The sequence below is a fragment of the Puntigrus tetrazona genome, chromosome 13 (genome assembly GCF_018831695.1).
Source record: "Puntigrus tetrazona isolate hp1 chromosome 13, ASM1883169v1, whole genome shotgun sequence".
Lineage (NCBI taxonomy): Eukaryota > Metazoa > Chordata > Actinopteri > Cypriniformes > Cyprinidae > Puntigrus > Puntigrus tetrazona.
The window spans coordinates 13181316-13204903 of record NC_056711.1 but is presented as its reverse complement, the minus strand read 5'-3'; the positions used below and the strand labels follow the sequence as shown (position 1 = coordinate 13204903).

Sequence of the window (23588 nt, the reverse complement as noted above, 5' to 3'; positions counted from 1 at the left end):
ATTTGAATAAATTATTAAACATATGTATTTGTAATATATTTAGTACACAAATTGTTCAAATTAAAATATATGTAAAAAGTCTTTTAAAATAATGAGTTAATATTTTACTAGCGAATACTTTGTTTCATTACTGGATGAATCAGCATTGTTGAACGAATCTCGATTCAATCACAAATACCGTTTTAACGGACACTTTTCGCCACCTAGTGGCGAAACAATGTAATCGCACAAGCGTTATTTGAAGCTTCAGGAAACTTTCAAAAAATCTATTTTGATCGCTACCATATACATCAGTGTTTATATGGTAAACTATTAACTTTAATCCCAATATTTCTGTGATAATATGAATGAACGATAGTGTGTAAACAATAGTGCGTAACTTAGTTGAAAAGACTGGATTAGGCCTGCGCGGGCGCGTGCTTCTGGGAGAAATGCCCATATAAGGAGTTCACTGTCGTCTACGTGACGAGGACCAACGATCGAAAAAGAAGAAAAAAATAAAATAAATCAAAAACTTGTACAAACCCAAAAGTAAGATTTTTGGCTTATAAATATTATAAAATGACCCCTGTTAAAAATTCTAGGAAATTTTAATCCATTTGTTTACAACGTAAAAAAATATATAAGCAGCACACACAAAACAAATATGCAGTCTTATAATATGTAAGCGATGTAATAATACACAAGGGGAAATTACACCACAAATCTAAGACAATCTTACAGTTATTTTAACGAAAACACCACATATTTAGTGCATTAAAAATTACCTTTGATAACATATACTTAAAATTCAACATCTGTAGTGCCTCTTTCTGAGGCCCTTACAGATAAAAGACCCTGGTAGACAGACTGGGGCCTGGTCTATAATCCATCCCTTGCTACTTGTTCCAGTTAAATTATGGTTATTATAAACCAAGTAAATTCATTTTTTTTTCACGCTGTTTGATAAGTGGTTGTATCATAGGCAGATTGCATCATATGCATTTTTCAACAGCTTCTCTTTTGCCACTGACAACTCGGTTTTAGTGGCTGCAGCAATTTTACTTTTGCTTTTCGTTTGGGCTATAATAAAAAACCATTCACACGGAGATTCACAACGACTGCCGACAACTTTGAAACCGCGTTTTCACGGCTTACTCTCGGAAGTCTTCCATTATCCTCAACGAAGCTGTCAAAGGCAGCGCCCAGCCGCGTCGCGTCGTTCCCCTGATGTCCGCGAATACTTCCTGGTCCAAAGTTGTGTGTACACAAATCAAAGTCACTTGAGCATGAATTCGGATGGTGAAGTCACATCAGGGAAATACACTTCAACGGAAACACACACACTTCTCTAAACAGAGGGACAGAGAAGAGAAGTTCAATAGCCTATCATAATTCCTTTCCCGGTGTTGACGCTTCGCAAACATGATACGAACAGACGAACATCATTCATGCAATGGAGCGCTGAAGTCTCATTCTGACCAGAAACAACAGGACAGCAGCGGTTTGAAAAACGGATATCACAGAAACGAAAAGGTAAGTTAAGTCAAACTGCATCACTTTTGCTCAGTGCGTCAAGTTAAACGTGATATTTTAAAAATGAAAGTTCAAATACAAGTAGTGGTTATTACTATTACTAGTAGTGGTAGGGCACATTTGAGTAGTTCTTTACAGACGACGCTGTATCTTTTTTCTTTTTACATCTTTTTCTGACTTAGTATAGCTTTGAGGTCCGATTCATTTCAGCGAATCGGTTCGTTAATATGGTTCATTTAAAGAATCCATTTGAAAGAACGAGTCACCAGTTCGGTAGTCGTCACTTAAATGTTGATATAAGCCCGTGCGCGATATTGTTAAAGAAATAAATGTTGTCTTTTATGAAAATACTCGAATTAGTACATATATAGATGAACTGTAATATTTGTATTCGTAACCACAGGCAAAACACTGGTGGTGTAGCATGTCTCTTAATTTAACTATGCTTTCTATAAAACATAGTGTCATGTGGGCTGTAAAAGATATTGCTTAAGCAAACTTAGAAGTGCATTTCTTATTCAATTCTGTAAATTGAAGTGTTTACTTTATGTAGCATATATTTGAATGTCATTTGTGCATGAAACTGCAGTGCTATTATAACCTTTGGGTTATAATGTTTGTGAATGATATTTTAGGTGCAGAAAAATGGCAAAGGAGAACGTTTTCATCAACCTCGAGTTAGGGGTGAAGATTCATTTGAGGAGGCCCCCATGTACGTGGCGGTCCTTACGTACATGGGTTACGGAATTGTCATCCTGTTTGGCTATTTCAGGGATTTCTTAAGAGCTGTTGGCTTAGAGAAGTGCCATCAGGCGCAGGAGAGAGAAGAGCAAAAGGTAGGAGTGCTCTCCTTGTAATATTTTTCTCAAAACGCGGTAACCATCACGTTTGTCTCGTTCTATTTTTCATACACGCTGGGGGGAAATATTTTTATTAATATTTTTAGGTTTACCTCATGTAAACCTTCCGCTAGATTGGTGGAACTTATTTTTATTTTTGGATTGGAATAACAACTTTCTGTGTGCCTAAATGGCAGGTGCTCGGAGAGTTACATACTTAACATTTAGAAAAAATAACTGTAAAAAGATAAAGACAAATTTACTTTCCAACACAAAAGTGTTTTGCTCTAATGTCATACAATTTACACACTGTTCACTACGGAAAATCTCCATGATATGTGTGATGCCGGGGAGGTAAGACGCAATTAAACCCCAAAGGAGACTGGGTTCATTATTTCTGCTCTCAGTCTGTCCGCTGAGAATGCCTCCTTCACAAAGATGCCTCTTTCATGCGCATTTCTAACTCAAAGCTGGTGGCATTACATCAGATGAGATTATTCAAAGACATAAATTGAGGTTTTTGAAGTTAAATTGGCAAGATTATGAAATGGTTAGCTTTCAGATGGTGTCACACCTTTTAGCAAACCTAAATGCTAATATTGTGTTATGCTGATATGAGTAACACATTTGGGATTCTCTGCACTGATGATTGCCATGTTTTCCCATGATCAGTGTGAAACACTTCAGCCAAATTGGCTGTGTCTAAATCTTCTAACCTAGCGCTAATCTGTAAAGTGCATAAACACAAATCAGTAAGAAGGGAGTGCAAAAGACTTTTTGGTGTAGGGATGCCGATATAGCACCATCTCTTCCCATTAATATCCAATGAAAAGAAATATATGAACCGGAAAAGAACAGTTTTTACTTAAGCCCTGCACATTTCACAGAGTGTGATTGATATGTAGGCCTGTACACTCCATTAGCATTTAAGAGCAAAATTTACATGTGGCCTCAAATGATCTTGCAGCTTTTCTGTTCTCCCTTTTCCAGTTTAACAGGGGTTTCTACATAGCCGTTTGAGTTGCACACCAGCAAAGCTTTAGACTGTGTGCTTTGTGTATTCTTTGTGCTAAACGAGAACAAAAAAAATGCTATGCAGTTTTTTTGTTTAAGCTTTCTTGGTGTCTTAAAAGAACACTTTGAATGCATGATCTGAAACGTTGGACAAAGATCAGACACCTCCTCAGTGACCAAAAAAACTTATGAGTGGCAGTCAAAAGCTTATGCAAAACTTGTAAAAGTCAGGCGGCAATTTGTTGCGCCTTAGTTATATTCTATTGTCTTAACTGTGGATTCTGAGCAGTTCAAAGTAAGTTAATAAAGGCAGCGCAATGAGGAGTCTGATTAGCCTCTCCCTTGTTCTTTGGCAGAGTTTACTTAAGGACAAGATGTGGGTGAGTCTCTCAGGACTCTGATACTCACAGAGCAGATGGTTTTGAAACATTCACCCGGTTGTAACTACCCACATACAAACAGTGTCTTTTTATGGCTGATCTTGTGTCAGCTGTGCTTCTTATTTTTTAATGAATAGGGCATATTGTGGGGAGATCAGCAGAAGATACTAATGTTAGCTTATATTAAAAGTGCTTATGGGCATAACATTGTAACCAATTTCTTGCATTACAGGACTTTGTTCCCCTGTACCAAGATTTTGAAAACTTTTACAAACGAAACCTGTACATGAGAGTCAGGGATAACTGGAACCGGCCTATATGCAGTTTACCTGGCCCCGTTTTTGACGTCATGGAAAGGGTCTCAGATGATTACAACTGGACTTTTAGGTAGGTATAAGCTTTGTACTAAAACAAACCATTATATGACCATTATACCATTATATTATTGAAAGACCAGGATGTGTTTTAGGTGGTGTTTCCTGTCTGTGTCCTTGCAGGACTTCTTAATGTAGCTTAACTGGCAAGTGAGGGAATTTTTTTTGTCATGAGTCATGGGCGAAATATATTAAAATGAAAAATACATAGCAGCACAACAGTTTTAAACATTGATAATAATAGGAAATGTTGACACTGATGACTGGAGTAATGTCAGTCTTTGCCTTCAAAGTATATATTAATATTTGATAAACTAATATGGATTGCCAGTTATATGTAAATGTACAGTACTTACACTAACTGCTGCTTTGCAATACATGCAGTTCTGGTGTATTGCACACATTGATTTCAGTTGCAATCTTGAACAAGAAAGATCTATGTATGTGCTATATTAAAATATTTGGCTGATGCGTTACTTCTTTGACAGGTTAACAGGGAGAACCATTGAGAATGTCATAAACATGGGCTCCTATAACTACCTGGGTTTCGCTGAAAACAACGTTGACTTCCTGAAAACTGTGGCACAGAAGACCAGACAGTATGGGGTAGGCGTCAGCAGCACAAGGCAGGAACTAGGTATGTGTGGTTGCACCACAAACAAAACGTACCTACAGTCACAGAAAGAGGTCACCCACAGCATCCAACATTGTTTGTTTAAGAACAAGCATGGTAGGTTGTAGAGCATAAATTTAGATTCAGTTAATGCCATCATTAATCAGTCACAAGCATTTTTTCCACTTGTGATCAGACCTGCTTTGAGCAGCATTCATATAATTCCTTCTTCACAAATAGACGTGACAAGCTTTTTTCTGAGTGATTTATTAAAGGCCCAACCTGTTTTTGAATTTGCAGGATAAGTTGATGATTGACTGAACTGTTGCATATCTCTCTTTCTACAGGAACGTATGCGTTATTATGATTAGTGAGATGACCCATAATAATATTCTTCATATTTCAGTGCTAAGATATATTTAGATTAAAAGCTGACTTGTTTGCACTAAGGTCAGGAAGTGAAATGGTTCTCTGGGCGCATGTAATGTTTTTTAAAGCACTCATGTTAAGTTTCCCCAGCGATAGAAAACCAGTGATTTCCATGCTTGAAAAGTCTGTAGTGAATATATCTATTTTTTTCCTTCATTAATGTTAAGCTCTAAAACATTGAATTGTTTCTAAAATTGCTCTCTATGAGTGCAGACTCTTTAAAACGACTTTTGCAAACGTGTATTGAGTAATCACAAACAACTTCCACGGAAATTCATTGGTGAAATGACATGGAAACCCTTGATGGGGGTTTACAGATTAGACTTGTTCAGGCACAGTTTTGCCTGCTTTTTGGTATGACGAAGGTTCTAGGGTCTGGTTATTCTGGTTTGTTGCATATGTGACATTTTTCAGCTGCTTGATGACTGTCGCTACCGGTTCTGACATCAGCAGGACCGTAAAACATCACGTGAGCGCAGCAGGGCCAAGTACACACAACAGTGAACCTGGAAATATTTTCGCAAATGTTTTCTCTCAAATTCAAATTCAAATTTTATTTGTCACATACACATACATACATGGTACGACATGCAGTGAAATGTCATTTCCATGTCATTTCACCAATGAATTTCCGTCAGAATAGAAAACAAAATATCTATAGAAGAAACAAGAAAGAAAATATATATATATATATATATATATATATATATATATATATATATATATATATATAATATATGTACATGAAGAAGTGTGCAAAGTATAAAAGGTAAAAAGTGAAATAAAGTTTAAAATATAAGTATAAAATATGGCGCCGTATTTAAAAGGTAAAAAATGAAATAAGTATAAAATATAAAATATAAAGTCTCCGTCACTACTTTTCTGTCTCCTCCTTACGCTTACACAATATAAACACACACCCTTCTTAATTATATAATTGTTTCACCAGATCTCAAATCATTTTCATGGTAAAGTGGGTCATCTGAGATCTTTTATCTGCAGTCACTGTAGTGAATCTAAGCCAAATACCACATCAGACACAAGGAGAGCACGTGATCCTGAGGCATGGGAGTATTTGTGTGTAAAGTCTTTTTCATATCATTCATTATTCATTTGAGGAATTCATTTATTTTTTTTTTTGCATCTCTCGGAGGTTGTCGTTTATTTCAGATATATTTCTGCAGGCCTTCTGTAAAATGAGCAATAACAACTAACCCCACGACTCCTTATTAAAATGCGGTTTCTAATTAGACGCCTGTGCATGTATGTGCATATTAGGGGTGGGCATTTTTAAATCATTTTGTAGAATTCCAAAACATAAAAATGAATCAAATAATTATAGCTTTTTAAAAACAAAATATACGACACATGTAAAATATTATATTACATAAAGTACTTAATATAAAAATAGAAGTATAAAAAACTACATGATTTAATCAAATGAAAACATACACTTCCTGCTTTTTAAATGTTTTACTAAAAGTTCCCAAGTTACATTAGGTTACTATTTTACTGGAAAGCCATGTGATGTTGGGTAATAGGATTCTAACTATAACATTACGGTCACAGTTGACAACGCTTTTTTTGTTCCGACTGAAAGATCAATAAGGTCCGTGTTTGTTTTTGGTGACAGGTTTTAAGACGAATGCATCAATCATTTACAGAAATTCTGCTTTAGGAGTGTCTGTGTGTTTCTAGATTTTATTATAATGTGTGTGTGCTTGCAGCCACCACGCACAAAGGGTTTATAGGTTTAACATTGTTAAAGTTGTCAAACACCAATATCGCTGAAGCACGTGGCACTCGCGGTACGTGGTATGGAGGAGTCGACAACATAATGGGCCATTTAAGTGTCACAATTATCGTAACAAGAGCTAAATGTTTCACCATGATGACTGTACAACCAGCGAGTGGCAAATGCTGTTTGCTACAATAGTTTCCTATTAGACAAGAGTTGTCTTCCTCTTGAGGGTTCTTAAGAGACTTGTAATCCACAATCGTAGCTGCATTCAAATTTGTATGAGATTTGTTTTTGTCTTATTGGAGATATTTAAAAATGTTAAAGAAATGCATTTGCATTTGGAGTCTCTGGTGGGCTTAAAAAACAAAAGTGTGAAGCTTGAAATGTGATGTTAATAGTTTCATATGAAACTGTGTCTTTTAATTTAAGCTGCAAAGTTGTCTAAATCATTTTAACCTACTGATCTATGTGGATAAACCTGTTCAGTGTTTATCAAATTTGCAGGACATAAATTGTATATTAATATGCGATTTTCTTTAAAAGGTCTGTGTTGTAGTGAAATAGCATGTTAATATTTTATAGTTACATTTATGTGTTTTGATTTTTATTCAGTCTCATCATAAAGCTTCAGATTATGTTGTATTTAATCCTGAACGTCATTACAGTTGTTTGATTTAAATTAAATTAGGTTAAGAACTTGCTGCTTTATTGGGAGTTTCCGCTTTTCCATGTACTCCCACCAGGTGAATGAGCTCTTCATGGGTCTCACTCTCATTTCTCACTTCATTAGACTACTACAATATCCTGGTTAGAAGTCAAGACCCTTATTGGTTTCCTCTGTAGAGACAGCTTCTTAGTTATCACATTGAAGTGCAATGTAGCCGCCCGGCCCTGATTCAGGTTTAATCAAACACATCACGCTTCAGCTGCCGCTGTGAGAGGGAATGATCGGAGATCTGAAGTAATCAATGGTGTTTTAGAGTACAAAGCTCTCTATAGGAATCATGTAAAAGGAGAGGCGTTTTCTCACGGACTATCACTGGGTGTTGTACAACCATTTTGGACTGCTATGTTATTCAGTGGGAAATATATCTTTAGCCAGAATTTCTAGCTGTCAGACCATTATGGTGTTTTTGCTACTTTGATGGGTAGGAGGGGTTCATGGGATCAGGAAATGATGCCCACATAAGCATTGTGGCTGAGCGTGCACATTAACATGGCTACAAATACATTATGTTTTGAAAATTAATTTTTGCATGTATTTGTTTAGAAATTGAACATGATTTAGAAAAAAGTAATAATATCTTTCAAATTGCAGAATTTTATCATTTAAATTAAATTATTAAGCAAAAATGATGCAGAACTAGCCTGATAATTTACATAAAAATGAACGATTAATTTAATCACCCTTATGTCGTTCCAAAATTTTAAGACTTTTTCTGTAGAACTTGAAAGATATTTTGAGAAACACCTTTGTATTTGTGTCCATACAGTGGAAGTCAGTGGTCATTAAAACAGTCATTAATATGTAATCATAAAAATTATGGTGAACTGTACCTTTAAAGTGAGTCAATTTCTAAATTCTAATATTTTCTCAACATTTGTGTTTAGATGTAAGAAGATAACTTCTGACTTTAGGGCCTGTTTATTTGGGTTTTCAAAAGGTAATGACATTGTTTTACAGTAGTAATAAAAAACACTTTAGAGATTTATGGCACATATCTATAGCCAATTTCTCTATCTATATTTAACCTATATAGGACATTGGGTCACATTTAATCTCACAGTATCAGATGTTGTTTGTTTTTGTTGTCTCGGCATTTATGTACCAACAATATGGCAGTATTTCATCTCTGCAGTGATGTCTTTAGTCTCTGAAGGCACCTACTGAGTGATTAATAACCTTTCACCTCACGAGTTCTGACAGATCTCATTTGTTTCCTCCACGCTGACCCTCTCTGAGCTTTTGAAACTTGAAAAGCTGAAGGAGACATGCAGGAAAATCTAATTTTCTCCAAAGCTGTTAGAACACCTAATCTGACTGGGAAAGGCTTCGGGCTAATGAATTCTTAAAATGTATATCTGTGCTTTCTGTCAATAGTGGTGTGAGGCAATTTGACTTTCCTACTGTGGCCCTCGTAGCATTAAGCTAAGCCAAAGATTTTTTTTTTTTTTTTTTTACCGAACGTAATTTTTTAGTATACATGTAAAATAAATGAGGGCTAATGTTGATTTTTTTAATTTTTTTTGGTCAGAATTCTTTTAACTCTTGCTCACCATCTTGAATACCTTATTTTGTGGATGTGCAGAGTAGTGACCTTGGATTTTATTTCTTCAAAAGCCTCCTAAAGAACAGATTCATATTCTCACTTTTTCTCACAAATCATTTTCTTCTTGAAAATCGTGGTTTTCTGATTAAAGAAAACAGTCAGTGCGTGTTCCTGATATTTTGAGATGTGGCGGTCGTGTATTCAAAAGTTAACAAGGAGACTCTTGAAAAGTCATTATGATAAATTTGTAACCTTAATAATACATTTCTTTATCTTTTTATAGGCAACTTAGGCATCCATGAGAAACTGGAGCAACTTGTGGCGGAGTTCTTGGGGGTGGAGTCTGCCATGGCGTATGGAATGGGCTTTGCCACTAATTCCATGAACATCCCGGCACTAGTCGGAAAGGTGAGCGTTTAAAAATTAATTTTCAGCTGTGCCTCTTTGTTTTAAATGTGTCTTAAATCACTCAGTTTTATCTATTGAAGTTGGCTCACAAGGCTTCACAAATTTATTATCTCTGGGCGCCCGCTATTAATTGATACTATAAACAGTTTTTCATGCACCACAGAACAACCCAATGAACCAACACACTAAACAAACCCTTGTTAAAAATAATGCTCAATCAGATAGGCAAACACAGTTAGAACTGACAGTGCTTGTTTAGGGTGTCTCATTAGGGTTTGTTTATGCTCGGTCCTATCATGTGGTCTGGCATAATCAGCTCAGATTAGAAGACCTCAGGATCTGGTTGAGATCCAGAAGGCTAGAGGACTGTCTTGAGGTCCTAGAACATTGTAACTGGTTGCATTGCATTTTGGGGGTATTTTATCTTAAGCAAAGTCTTCATGATGTTCTAGCCTCAAGATATTTGGTTAAACAGTGGGTTCAACAACTTGTGCCTTTTGGAAGAGGTCCCAGTTCAAGGCCTCTCAAGGTGAAGAGGAGATGACAGCAACCATTGTTAAATCAGACATTGCTCTGCAGCTGTTAAGACTTTGTTATCCAGTTCACATCAGATGAACCAAATATTAAGACGTCCGGTTTAAAAAAAAATAAATGGCGACACCTAGTATCACAAAGTATGTGGGTTCTGTTCCCAGAGAACATGTTTAGTCATAAAATGCGCCGTAAGAGTGTCTTTCAGATACATAAATGTAACTCAACTGATTAAAGTCATTACTCAGTAGTGTTCCCAGAAGTCTTTGAAAAGCATGCATGTCTTTTTTGTAGACTACATAAATATAAGGTTGGACTTAATTATCTTTTCTCCTTAAATGGTTTTTATTACTATTCTTTGTGTAAGTCGTTAACCTAGGACCACCTGACCATCACTGCAAGAGGCAATGAAGTGTATCTGGGTTCCAGATACAGTAGATCACTTCCTATCAGGGATAGGATTGAACTTGGGGTTCAGATAATTAAATGAGAACTGACAATTAAGATTTGATGACAGAAAATGAGGGAGAGAAGAGAAATAAATAAATAAATGAAAAAGGTGCTGTATAATAAGTGCAAACTAGAATAAGATAAGAGAATGCTGTTTCCACTTTATTCATGACATGGCCATTTGTGCATTTTATGGGTCTTGTTTTGTTGCTTAATGCTGCAAATGAGTGTGTCTTACCATGTTATTTTAGTTTATTATCTGAATTATGAGCACAATGGTTTATAGAGCAAACAGTTTTACCGTTTACTGCACGTTGTTATTCTTCTTGTTATTTTTCTATATTGGGTAATGAACCAGAAGAGTCATCCATAGGCTTACTATCGCATTTAGGAATACGGTCGATAATTTGTAGTTCTATTTTATACATTTATACTTACACTTTATACAATAGTATAATACTATAGTATGACATTTTTTCTGTAAACCGTTTTCAAATGGTGCTTTTTAATAATGACATTATTCCACACATTGTGTTCTTGATGGATTCCTGCTCCATAATGCGTTCAGAGCCAGGCAGTAACCATGTCTGTTTCCAGGGTTGCCTGATTCTGAGCGATGAGCTAAATCACACATCCCTCATCCTGGGAGCCAGGTTGTCTGGGGCAACCATTCGGGTCTTCAAACACAACAGTAAGTACATATTCAAAATATTCTCAAATTTATATACACCAGGTCACGGTGCGTTTTGTTATCCACGCAACTGCTGAAGGTCCAGCATTTGTAAATGCTGAGGTCAATCGTCTTCACAGTTTGTGATGGTTAGCAAACTAAACTTAAGCATTAGACTGCAGAGAGGCATATTTGGGTTTTATAAAAGCTGTGCTTTAGGGAATCCATAGTGGTTAATGGTATTCTTGTGTAGCTACTGGAAAACTAGTGTGCATCTTTCTCCAGAGGATGGATGAGAATACATGATGCATGAACAACAAAAGCTTGAATGTACTCTGACAGCGCTGTGTAATACTTGGCTGTGGATCCTTACAGCAAAGCCGAAAGCCTCCACATGCCACTGTCTGACCTGACAACGGTTTTATAAAAAGTGACAGAGTTTAGCAACACTAGTTCTTTGCGCTTGCCTGCAGTTGTTCAAATTAAACACACAACTTGATTAGCTGATTCGGGTTTGTTTAATTATGGTGCAAACAAGTAAAACCATTATGATAACCATTTACTAAAATGCATCAATGAGTCAAAGTTCATACCTATACGATAAGGCAACCTGTTTAGCAAACATTTGCGGAGACTGGTGGTAAATACAGTAAATGTTCTTCTCTGTTGATACCTGTACACCTACAAAATAAACAGTAGCGTGGCATAACAAAGTTATCATCTGCATTTTGGATGTTAGAACATGTTTGTTGACAAATACCAACCACGCTACCATAGCATCGCCAGTTTAATTCTTTATCTGTCTACGGAGGATTGCGAATCCCACATTGAACTTGAAATGGAAAAGAGCTTAAAAAAGATATCCAAAAGCAGAAGAGGATCATTTATCTCTGTTTTTCTGAATGATTGCTCATGCAAAAAAGCACATTTGAACGCAGACTCACTCAATTTGTTCAAATGCCCTAAATGTGTTGTTGACATCAGGAATATTTAAGCTTTTGATTTAGCTTTTTTTAGGTTATTTGTTACACAAATACATGCTGGAAGACTTCTCAGGGGAAAGATTAAAGCTGTAAATATGGCACGCCAAATAAAAGAATGGATTTTTGTAGTTTCATTTGCACATCATTGTTTTGAATAATGATCATTACCGTTTTGTAGATGTCAATGAGACATATTGTGAAGCGAGTGGGTGGATTTTCCCTGCACACAGACTGTGTTTTTGTATTACAAACACAATTATCCTGGCCAGAATTGTATATAACCAAGCTGCAAACACTGTCATTGTCATCTTGTATTAACTAGTGACTATATAACACACTAAAACATGCATAGTTTGGCATTTATGTCAACATACAGTCTACTTGTCATTCTTTATTGTGTAGTTGCTTTTGGCCTGAAACCTTTGGCGGATCTGTTTAGGTGAGTGTAGTATTTCAAGACTGCATTGATAGCGAAAGCAGGCAGCGTCCACATTGGCCTTCACTGGCCTAAATACGTCCACCTGTTTGAAATGAGGTCACTTTAATGAGAGACTATATGGAACATTCCTTTCTTTGGGCTTTTTGTCACTTTTTATTCATAGAGACAGTAAAGAAGGCAGTAAGTTAATAGGGTAAAAGGGGAGGAATGGGATCAGATGCAACACAGGCCACAATTAAACCTGCGGTGGCTTTCAAAGTTAAACTCTGCCATCTGTTGGTCAGTTTGTAGTGTTGCCAGGTCTTGAATTCAGGTTACTTGCTTATAAATACAGAATAGAGTGTGTATTTATTTTAAAATCTGATTGTGCCATAATGTGCCTGTTTTTCATCTGGTTACAGACATGCAGAGTCTAGAAAAAATGCTCAAGGAGGCGATATGCTCAGGTCAACCTCGTACCCATCGTGCCTGGAAGAAGATCCTCATCATGGTGGAGGGCATTTACAGGTCAGTTCCTTTTTCTATAGCCTTAAGATAAGAAGCTACATCAAATGAACATTAATAACATTAATGCAAAATACATTTACTATAATTTTTGGAGACAGCTAAAGCAGTTGGATTTAATAACTGGTGGCACAAACAAAATTATCTTTATTGCAATATCACTCCTGTTTGTTTTTTTTTCTGATGCGTGATGTCACCTATTAGAACACTGCCTGTCTGATTGTAAGTTTATTGAGGTCAAAGTCTTCAGTCATGGTTGTGTGACCTTTTCCAGCCTTGTGAGCATTGATAACCCTTTGTCTGAGGTCACTTATTGCATAAATCTGTGCACTGTGTGCTTTGAAGTGAATACTGAAGGTTCATGAACTTTATATGAAATTTGTGCATGATTATACAAGATTATGAATGATTCACTAACTTCTAACCACTGTACCGGTAGCCACATAATACTCTTTATAGTTTTATTACCATAACTGAGATTTCTCAGGACACTTACCTAAGTAGTTAAGAGACATTTTATGTTTAACAAATCTCTTACAGCATCATAAATATTGAAAGACATGAAATGTCGTTGGTTAATAATTTCATTTAAAACATTTAAGATTATGGATTGTAAAGGTTACATTTTTTTAAGCATTACGGTTCAAATTAAATAGAATTTGTCAAATGTACTGTATGTGAATGTCTGTCTGTATATTTTAATAGATTTATTATTTACATTATTATGTATAGACATATTATAAACATATACATTTAATATATTTATAGATACATTTTATACATTTGCGCTCACACACATTTAAATATTTTTTGCCAAATATTGGCCTTGTGCTTACAAGTTACCATTCTATGTCCATAATCTGATTACTAACACGTCCAAACTGAAATGTTTTTGTTTGTTTCTTTCAGTATGGAAGGCTCTCTAGTCCGGTTGCCAGAGATCTTAGCACTAAAGAAAAAGTACAAGGCTTATCTGTACCTCGACGAGGCCCACAGCATTGGGGCTGTGGGGCTCACAGGTCGAGGGGTTACAGAACATTTTGGGGTAGACCCCAAAGAAGTGGATGTTCTTATGGGCACCTTCACTAAGAGCTTCGGGGCTGCTGGCGGGTACATAGCTGGGAAAAAGGTAGGCATTATGTAATACCATACTGTCAGGCTTTTAATAAGGCATTTCCTGAGGCAGAAAGCCCAAGGTTTTACAGAAATTCAGATCACTGAGCTGCTGTTTGTCGTTTGGTGACGCTCGCGGTACAGAAATGACTTTAACGTCACCTTTACTCAGCGTGCACACCATTCTCCCTTCCCATCTCTTTCAAACTCGCACACATGGTCTTGTTTCATGATGTGAAACTACATATGTTCCCCAAATGTCACTCGCGCTTCTGTCACACCGCCTCTCTCATCTCATTACTCCATTAAAAAGACCACTTCACTTCATAACCACATCACGGACATGGCAGTTGATTATAAAAGACTGAAAAAGAAAAGGACTGCAGGTTTTTTGAATTACACATTCTTTGGAGAACAGAGAGAGAGAGAGAGAACTCATACATGTGTTATGTAATATTGAGAATTTAATAAGGTGAGACTGTTGGCCGATTGCCAGCTCTATTTTACGGGACAAATCAGAATTGCCCAATTTCACAAGATGCTTCCAAACATGGTACTTTTCTGTAATGTATACTACAGTTTAAAAATAAACTGGGGCAGCTAGTTAGCAGACCTGTTAGTCATACTTGTCAGCTTGTCAAAGAAACTTCTGTTCCTCTCCTGTAGGTTTATCGTTTTTTATAAAAGCAGCAGAATAAAACACATGCTCTCTGCAGCATTAAGGACACTGTACACAGGCGCAGTGGGAGGTTCGCAAAGAGAGCCGCCAAACGGCTCCAGCCAGTCCCTCTCTCCACAGATGTGGGTGGATTTTCGGACACGTTCTCTTAACTGACTTATCTTATGCTGTTTCCACAAAGCTCCCAGGACCTAAAGCGCTGCAAATCTTGCACTCTAAGTGGAAGCAGATGTTTGCTTTGCAGATTTTTCCCCTAAAAACCCCCTCGCCCCCATCCTCAAAGTAGAGGACACATCTGGATGCAGAGGCATGCATGCACTGCGAGGTGCGTCCCCTCCCCTCGCCCCTCCACAGTGGATGCAGATGTCTGAGGACAGAGATTAAGAGCTGAATATTGGCACTGGCTTCTGCTCAGAAGCTTTATAATGGATGCAGACAGACACAATCTCTAAACGTGCTTGTTTGTAACACACAGTGTCATCTTATCAAATGACGAAAGTTTGTACAAAAGCCTATATTCGTGTCCATATGTGTTTGCCTGATTGTCAGATTTGCTGTTAGAATATTCAGTTCAGGGACTTCAGTGCCAACCGAAAAAAATTAACACCCTGGATTAGCTGTCACGAACAAACAAACAAATTTTACACAATGACTATGAATAGAGAAGCTACCATTATTACTGGATGTGTCATGTGGTTTCATCTCCCTCTAGTGGTGTAGTTTTGACAGAACAGCTCAGCTACATCATTTTAAGTGACATTTTAAATCACTTATTAAAGGTTTTCCTCTTCTGAACAAACCTGAGGTTAAATATCCTACTCTAGGGTGCAATACGCTTCTCATGGATCACCTGCTTAGTGTTAAAAAGTTCAAACTTACAAACCATAACACTACAACAGCTTGTGAAACATTGACATGGAGCGCTGACCATAAAACAGCTAAAAGGAAAGTCATTCCAACAATTTTTACTCACTGTTACAGCAGTATTCATTTAGTTTTTCAATTTCACATCATTTAATTTGCATTCAATTCATCCAATTTCATTTGTTTAATTGTAATTTAATTAATAAAAATATATGTATTTTTTTCTGTGAAACATGAAAGGAAGAGGCAGAATGTTCAGTGACATAAATTATGAAAGTGTTCCTTTAATAGTGGACACGTTGTGTTTTTTTGCAGGAGTTAGTGGATTATCTGCGGAGTCACTCACACAGTGCGGTGTACGCTACAGCCATGTCCCCACCTGTGGTGGAGCAGATCATCAGGGCAATTAAATGCATCATGGGTGTCGATGGAACAACAGAAGGTTGGTTTATAAAAAGCAATATATAGGCACTAAAGCTATACTAAGAGACTTATTTTAGAAAGTCACATGACTAAATAAAACAGTCAGAGGTTGTTGATTTCAAACTAGTCAGTCATTACACACTGAAATTCTCCACCCAACATGTCCTAAATGTGGGGAATCACATGGATTTAACAACTGTATAAATATATTTTTTTTACAGCGTATAACTCATGGAAAACAGATTTCAATAAAATACAGGACTGGCTTAAAGGTCTTATAGACCTTAAGTCAAGGAAAAGTCACATATTTCCAGGTATTAGGAATCAGCAGAATGGCACCAGATGTTAAAAGGGTTTTCCCAAGCTGTCTTCTGTTTTTGATAATGCATTAATCCATATGTTTATGGTTTTAGAGAATACATTATGTTTGTTTTTAATCTCACTGCAGCTCACACCTTGATAGGAGGGAATACTAAAGAGCAGCGTTAAAGAAATAGTTCCCCAAAAATGTAAAATTACCCCATATTTTACTGACCTCGAACTCATCTTAAGTGTATATGATTTTCTTCTTTCAGACAAACATAGTCAAGTATTTTTTAAAAGTTTATCCTGGCTCTTCCAAGCTTAGTAATGCTTGTGGATAGTGGCCATTATTTTGAAGCTCTGTAAATCGGATATAACCAGGTTACATTTTAAACTGTGTTCGTCTGAAAGAAGAAAATTAAATTTGGGGTGAGTAAAATGAGGGGTAATTTTTCTTTTCTTTAAAATTTTCCACAAAAAGTAGCAAAAACTATTTCTTGAGCAGCAAATTAGCATCTGAGAATGATTTCTAAAGGATCATGTGACACTGGAAACTGGAGTAATAGCTGCCATGACAGGAATAAATAACATTTAAAAAAATACAAAATTGATAAAAATTAAAAAACGTTTTTTAAAAATCATATTTTAAATTATTACAGTTTTTTCTGTATTCTCGATAAAAATAAATGTGGCTTTGTTGCACATAATCTTTCAAGAACATTAAATGATTTATGTTATAGTAATTTGTTAAACTTAAAGGAGTAGTTCACAGAAAAATGAAAATTACCCTATATTTTACTCCCCCTCAAAACCATCCTAGGTGTATATGATTTTCTTCTTTCAGACGAACACAGTCTGAGTTTTTTTTTTATTTATCCTGGCTCTTCCAAGATTGGTTATGTGGGTGGATAGCGGCCATTATTTTGAAGCTCCGTAAATCAGATATATCCAAGTACTGCGATGCAAAACTAACCTATACGCCTTTGGGGGGTTATCACATGTCCTCTCATAGACATAGACTCAGCCAGCCTGTCAGTTATTTACGTTATAATTTAAAAATTTGTAGAAATATTTTTGTTACAGAAACCCATCCATCTGCTTTGAGAGGACATGTGATAACAACCCGAAGGCATATAGGTTAGTTTCATGTTGCAGTACTTGCGGATATATCAGATTTATGGAGCTCCAAAATAATGGCCGCTATCCACCCGCGTAACCTAATATGGAAGAGCAAGGATACATTTTTAAATAACTCCGATTGTGTTTATCTAAAAGAAGAAGGTCATATACACCTAGGATGGCTTCGGGTGAGTAAAATATGGGCTAATTTTCATTGTCAGTTGATCTATTCCTTTAAACTGGGCAAAAAACATTTTATCCATTAAATATCCAAATTAAATATGCATTAAACTATATACATAAAAAATGAATGAATATAAAATAAACAGGTCAAAAGTTGTGGATTTAATACAAATCTAACTTTTTAATTCAGATTGAGATATATTGCAGAGTTAAGTATCTTAACTCTGCTTCAGTCGGACGAGTGATTCTAGCCCAAACTTGTCCGAAGAGAATGTTCCTTGCCTGTTTTGAGTTGTTGAACACTATGATGTCTATATCAGACCTGGACAAGCCGCCCACGTGTGTCATTACTGGCATGATGTGCAACTCTGTGGAGGGTGAGTCACACTGATCTGAGAGTTCGCTTTACAATGCTCTATCTCTCTCTCTGAATACAACACAATAGGCTGTAGAAGACCTGCCACATCTGAACTTGTACCACGTCCATGACTAATTGTTTGGTCTGAGCTTCACCTGCTGCTTCTAGAGTTGAAGCGTTTCTAATGTAATGAAAGTTAACAGCAGTCGTATTCGTTCTGCTGACATAAGGTCTTCTGAGCTTAGCTTTCCAGCCCACCTCCTTTTGAAATACCTGCCAATCGGTTCGCAGGTAATTATATGCAAACATGCTGTTGTTTTCCAAAAGCTTAGGCCATGGTGCCAAAGAGTGCTGGAGGCGGACCTGGCCAGCCCCCAGAACTGCATGATTCACACAATTAAATATAGACGAGAGAATGAGAGGCAGACATAAACTGAACAAGACGTGAGAGTGAAAGGTATTGATGTTCATCGAGCTACTGATTGTTTCAAATCGCATTAAGTTTATAGAATTATCTCTTAGTGGTTCTAACCACCAAAGTTCAGATTACTAGTCCAGAGCGGTAACCACTAAGCTACCGCTAACCGCATGGTACCATTCGCATCTGAATCCATGCTTCTCAGTTTACCCCAGTCTCCAATTGTGTGCCAAATCCATTGTATCCTATGTACAAGCCAAGAGTGTCTTGGCAAAGGAGGAAATTTGTCTACCATTCAGCCTGACAAAACAAAACCAGCTGGTACTGTTTTTCACATCGACTGACTCCACACACACATTATAAGGCGTTTTGAAGGGAGTACAGAAATGAGCCTCAAAATGTCATGAAAATGTAGAACATCCGTAATATATTTCTGTTTTCTTCCTGTTTTTGTTTGTTACTATGTTTTTGGATTATTTTATGAATGGGTCTGCTCTGTCTCACTTAACTGCTTAATGGTCTTAATGAGGGGCTATTAAAAGACCGATCCTGGGATTTGAACGGCAGAGCAGATGATGTCATTTCCCGTCTCCTCTTTTGGGCCCCTTTCCTAGTCTTTCACATACAATCAGCCTATATCCTAAAGGGAACTAATAGTTGTTTATAAACTCTTCTTGATTGTACCTACAGAAAAAAAGCGAAATGTATACATTCTAGTTTGTCTAGGAAAAGGAAAGTTAAGGTATTGCTAAGACTGTTTTGTTAGGACAATAAATGCTGGTGGTATGGCTGTATGCCACAACATTATGTTGCAATTCCTTGGCCATTATCCTAGTGTTTTCAACTATATTTAAGCAGAACAACTATGAAACTTGCAGACAAACAGTGTAGTCAAAAAATTTTAAAGAAGTGGGCTAATCTCTGTGCCAGCTGTTTTTAGGACTAGTTTGTAGACATATTTATTCTATGGTTTGCCTGACATGGTCTGTTTGGCATTCATGCTACCGCAGAGGGGGCGCAGACTACAAATTACTGTAGCATTACCAGTGTATTTTCAAATTACCATCAGATTTATGTTTATGTGAAATATCATAAATAAATGATCAAATCATTACAGTCCCAGCCTTGAGGTTGTGTGCACAATTGGCAGGCAGGTGCTCAGATGTGCTGCTTGTGATGTGAAGTTTATGAATATTCATTAGCTTACGCATAAATAAATTTAACATGATTTGGTTTGGAAAATGTCTAGTCTTACTTTTTTGATTATGAACATACATTTCGGTGACATAAAGAGGCAAATTTGAATCGGAAAAGTAAGAATGATCATACCTCGACTAAGACTAGTTCCTAAGTCTTGACGTAGTGGTTATGCAATTGTCACTAGGTCTTTAGTGGAGATTTTGTCATTTCGAAGTCAAAACTAAAATGTTAACAATAAACGTTTTTTCTGACAACTGAACTGTTTCCAATTTATTATTTTTATAAACAAATGCTAAAATGTGGCTATAAATTTTCACTGTCATCTTAGCAATCAGCCTATAAATGATGGCAGGACATCTACTGTAAGTGAGACTTTCATAGTCTGCATCCCTCTCATCCTAGGGAAAATCAAATCCTTCAGATGCAGTCCTAGTGGAGGAGCCGTTTGAGATTATGTGCACTTTTCCTTTTGACCTGTGGTTGCTCTGTTGTAAATCATGACCTTTACTTTATTGTAGACTCCCATTTATGTCTCTCCTTTTCCAATGAAAGCTAACAAATTCTCCTCGATGACGCCTCTGTCTGCATCTCCCCCGCAGGCCAGCGAAGAGTTCGGCAGCTGGCTGAGAACACGCGCTACTTAAGATCTCGCCTGAGGGAGATGGGCTTCATCATTTATGGCAACCAGGACTCTCCAGTGGTACCGCTCCTGCTCTATCTACCTGGGAAAGTTGGGTAAGCAGCTCATAATGCCAGTGACCTGTTCATATTGCCAATTCTGCCCGCATCCAGCTCACACAACGTGTATATAAAAGAGCATCATACAGTACAATCAATGCAGTCCAATGGTCAGCTTGCATTTACACAAACCCTATTTAGTCTAATTGAAAACCTTCAGCTTAGATTGTTGGGCCAGCGAAACATTGTGTTTCTTTTTTCGCATCCTTTGTGATTAAGGACAGTTTCCACTATCTGGACACTACAGTAATCCTTCTTTGAACTTGTGAACCTGCCCACATTTCGGGCTGCCAATGAAATAACAATACCAGGCTTACATCGGGTTACAAAGGTGATAGCTTTGAATGCCATGTGGAAAATGTACTGACTGCTTGAGGACACCCCAACAAAAGCTGCAGTCATCTCCACTGGTCATTCCAAAGAAGGCGATGTGGCCTTTTCAAGAAGACGTTGGACCGTAGCCATCTTGGATGGTCTGGTTGATCCATGAATCAGTGGTGAGGAAAAAAAACAAGAGAGGCAGAAAGAAAACATGACATGCGAGAGGCTCATCATTGCACAGGCGTTTCAGACTCCTCCAAAGATAACAGCTTCCTGGCACACCAACAAAGACGACGGCAGCTGTGAGGCCTTTTAAATCCAGCTTTCACTCTCCGTCGCCGCTCAGTTCTTTCGCCGCTGTCGTCTCTGCTGACAAAGTGGAGGCCTACTCTCCTCCTCTCACTCTCAATCTTTTCCTCCTCCATTATACCTTTCCCTTTGCCTTTCTCTCCCTGTCAATCCATTTCTTTTCTCCCTCTTGGCTAATGCAAATGACAGTCCAGCTGTGCGGTTTACAATGGATTTCCCTTCACTCAAAGGGTGAGGAAAGGTGGCAGACAGTGCAAACTCTGAATGGGATTCTCGACAGCTTTACCCTGAATAATGTTTCTACTTTAGACGGTGTCTTTCTGATATCTAATCACAGCCTCAGTTTGTAATGCAGATTGTCACGCTAAGAGCATTAATAATGTCTGAAACTTGCAGAAACCACTTTTGGATGAGGCCGGTACTGCTTTCAGGATTAGCGTGAAAACCTCTGCCTGTTTTAAACCATCAATCATGACATCAATACTAAAGATCCCTACCAAAAAAAGATGCAAGTTGTTCTAGAACATTTGATAGCTTGGCAAAAGTACATTTTGCTAGTGTGTGTAAACTTCACTAAAATCCGCAGTGATGATAAGCCAAAAAGTTGTTAATCATGTGCTCACAGGGCGTTCTCACGGGCCATGTTGAAGAGGAAGATTGGTGTTGTAGTTGTAGGTTTCCCAGCTACACCCATTACAGAGGCCAGGGCTCGCTTCTGTGTGTCTGCTGCCCACACCAGAGAAATGCTCGATAAGGTAATAAACTACAACAACCAACACTGTTAGTGTTAGAAATTAAATTAAGTGTAAAAGCTTAACTTTTATGATGGAAATCAAATTTATTTCCAAAGAATTGATATACAAATTATATGTGATACAGGTCGACAGAATTATGTTATGGCCAATATTAAAATTCTTTACTCTTTTGTCTAAAAAGAAAAATAAAACACTACAAACTATGTGAATGTAGGCATTGCTAGATTATAATGGAAAAGGGATTTCAGTTTGAGATTTGCTAAAAGTTACATTTAACAATGATTACATTTGTACTGTTTTTTAAAGATCAACTAAAGTGAGCACGCTGCAAAAAATGCTATTCTAGTTTCATTTTTTTTATCTTGTTTTCAGCCAAAATATCTAAATATTCTTAAATCAGTTTTTATTCTTAAAAATAAATATTCTTAAAAAAAGTTTTTGCTTCAAACAAGCATAATAATCATATTTCAAATAGAAAACGAGATTATTTTGCTTACTCCATTGGCAGATTATTTTGCTTGTTTCAATCATAAACTTTGACCTAATTTTGACTTGTTTTTTTCTGAAAACAAGACAAAAAAATCGAAGGTACTTTTTGGTACTTTAAATGTTAATATAGGGAAATCATGCACCCTTAAATATGCCAAATTGACTAATATGATATTTTATTGTTCACTTAAAGTACTTGATGAAGAAATGTTTTTTTTTTGACTGAAGAGTAATTCGTTTGAGAATCAGTTGGACTACATGGGTTGCAATGAAAGACACTGATTGAACACCCATTCAATTTCATTTTAGATCAATTGATCAACTTTAGATTTAGTGTTTAGTGTTTTCACTTGATTTTCTTCCAGGTTCTTCAGAGCCTTGATGAACTTGGAGACGACATCAAGGTGAAGTTCTCCCGTCACAGATCTTCCTATCGCCCGGAGCCGTATCATGAAACAGACTTTGAGGTGGACAGCTAATCAACTCTTCGTCATAGCTGTGAGTGTAAAGGCTTGTCCAGAGACTGCCAAGGTGCGAATGCCTTTGTCATTTTAGAAGAAAACGCGTCCTGCAATTCCACACAGGACAGTTCTGTTTTTCCAAAAAAAAAAAAAATTGCAGTGTTTGTTATTGTTAGTGTTTTTTAATACGAGACATTGACTTTTACATGTATATTTTGTAAAATTCTATTTAATTGGGTTTTTAACTGCTGTTTCAGTTTTAAGATGTTTTTAAATGATTTTGTCCTCAGGGGATTGTGGGAAAAAGGGAGGGTCCGTGTTTATAGAACTTATATCAAAAGCTGCTCTAAATATATCAAACAATTAACTCCCTTAACACTGACCTACATCAAATCTCTAGCTGTGAAGTGGCCTTATTTTTTTATCCTGCTGCTAAGATGGACTGATGAAAGACTTCCATTCTGTTCTGGATTGTGCGTTTGTGTGATCCACAACTACATCGATTGAAAGAGATTGAACAAGGCTGGGCGTTTCTCATTCACAGTCATTATAAATTCACAAATTGGATCTCGCAGCTCTACAAGTCTTTCGATTTTACACTGATACGCATTCATTTGTATTTCATGTGCAGGAAACTACTTTTGATTATATAATAATAATAATAATAATAATAAAAACATTTATGGCCTGGCTTT

General features: G+C 36.9%; 1 protein-coding gene across 1 annotated transcript; it reads left to right on the top strand.

The window, feature by feature from the left end:
• Positions 1-671: 671 nt before the first annotated feature.
• On the top strand, positions 672-23567 carry sptlc3 (serine palmitoyltransferase, long chain base subunit 3). Its single transcript, XM_043255052.1, has 12 exons — positions 672-1515; positions 2151-2351; positions 3981-4135; positions 4611-4759; positions 9459-9583; positions 11162-11255; positions 13058-13163; positions 14070-14289; positions 16132-16258; positions 20420-20555; positions 21814-21943; positions 22798-23567. The coding sequence occupies exons 1-12, from the start codon at positions 1405-1407 to the stop codon at positions 22909-22911; spliced, it is 1668 nt and encodes a 555-aa protein (XP_043110987.1). The 5' UTR covers positions 672-1404; the 3' UTR covers positions 22912-23567.
• Positions 23568-23588: the final 21 nt, after the last annotated feature.

What these genes read in the sequence shown, in the direction of transcription:
- sptlc3 (XM_043255052.1), top strand. Translation starts at nt 1,405, where the DNA reads ATGATACGAACAGACGAACATCATTCATGCAATGGAGCGCTGAAGTCT. An exon ending in GATTACAACTGGACTTTTAG is followed by an intron (nt 4,136 to 4,610) that starts GTAGGTATAAGC and finishes CTTCTTTGACAG; the next exon opens with GTTAACAGGGAGAACCATTG. An exon ending in TCGGGTCTTCAAACACAACA is followed by an intron (nt 11,256 to 13,057) that starts GTAAGTACATAT and finishes ATCTGGTTACAG; the next exon opens with ACATGCAGAGTCTAGAAAAA.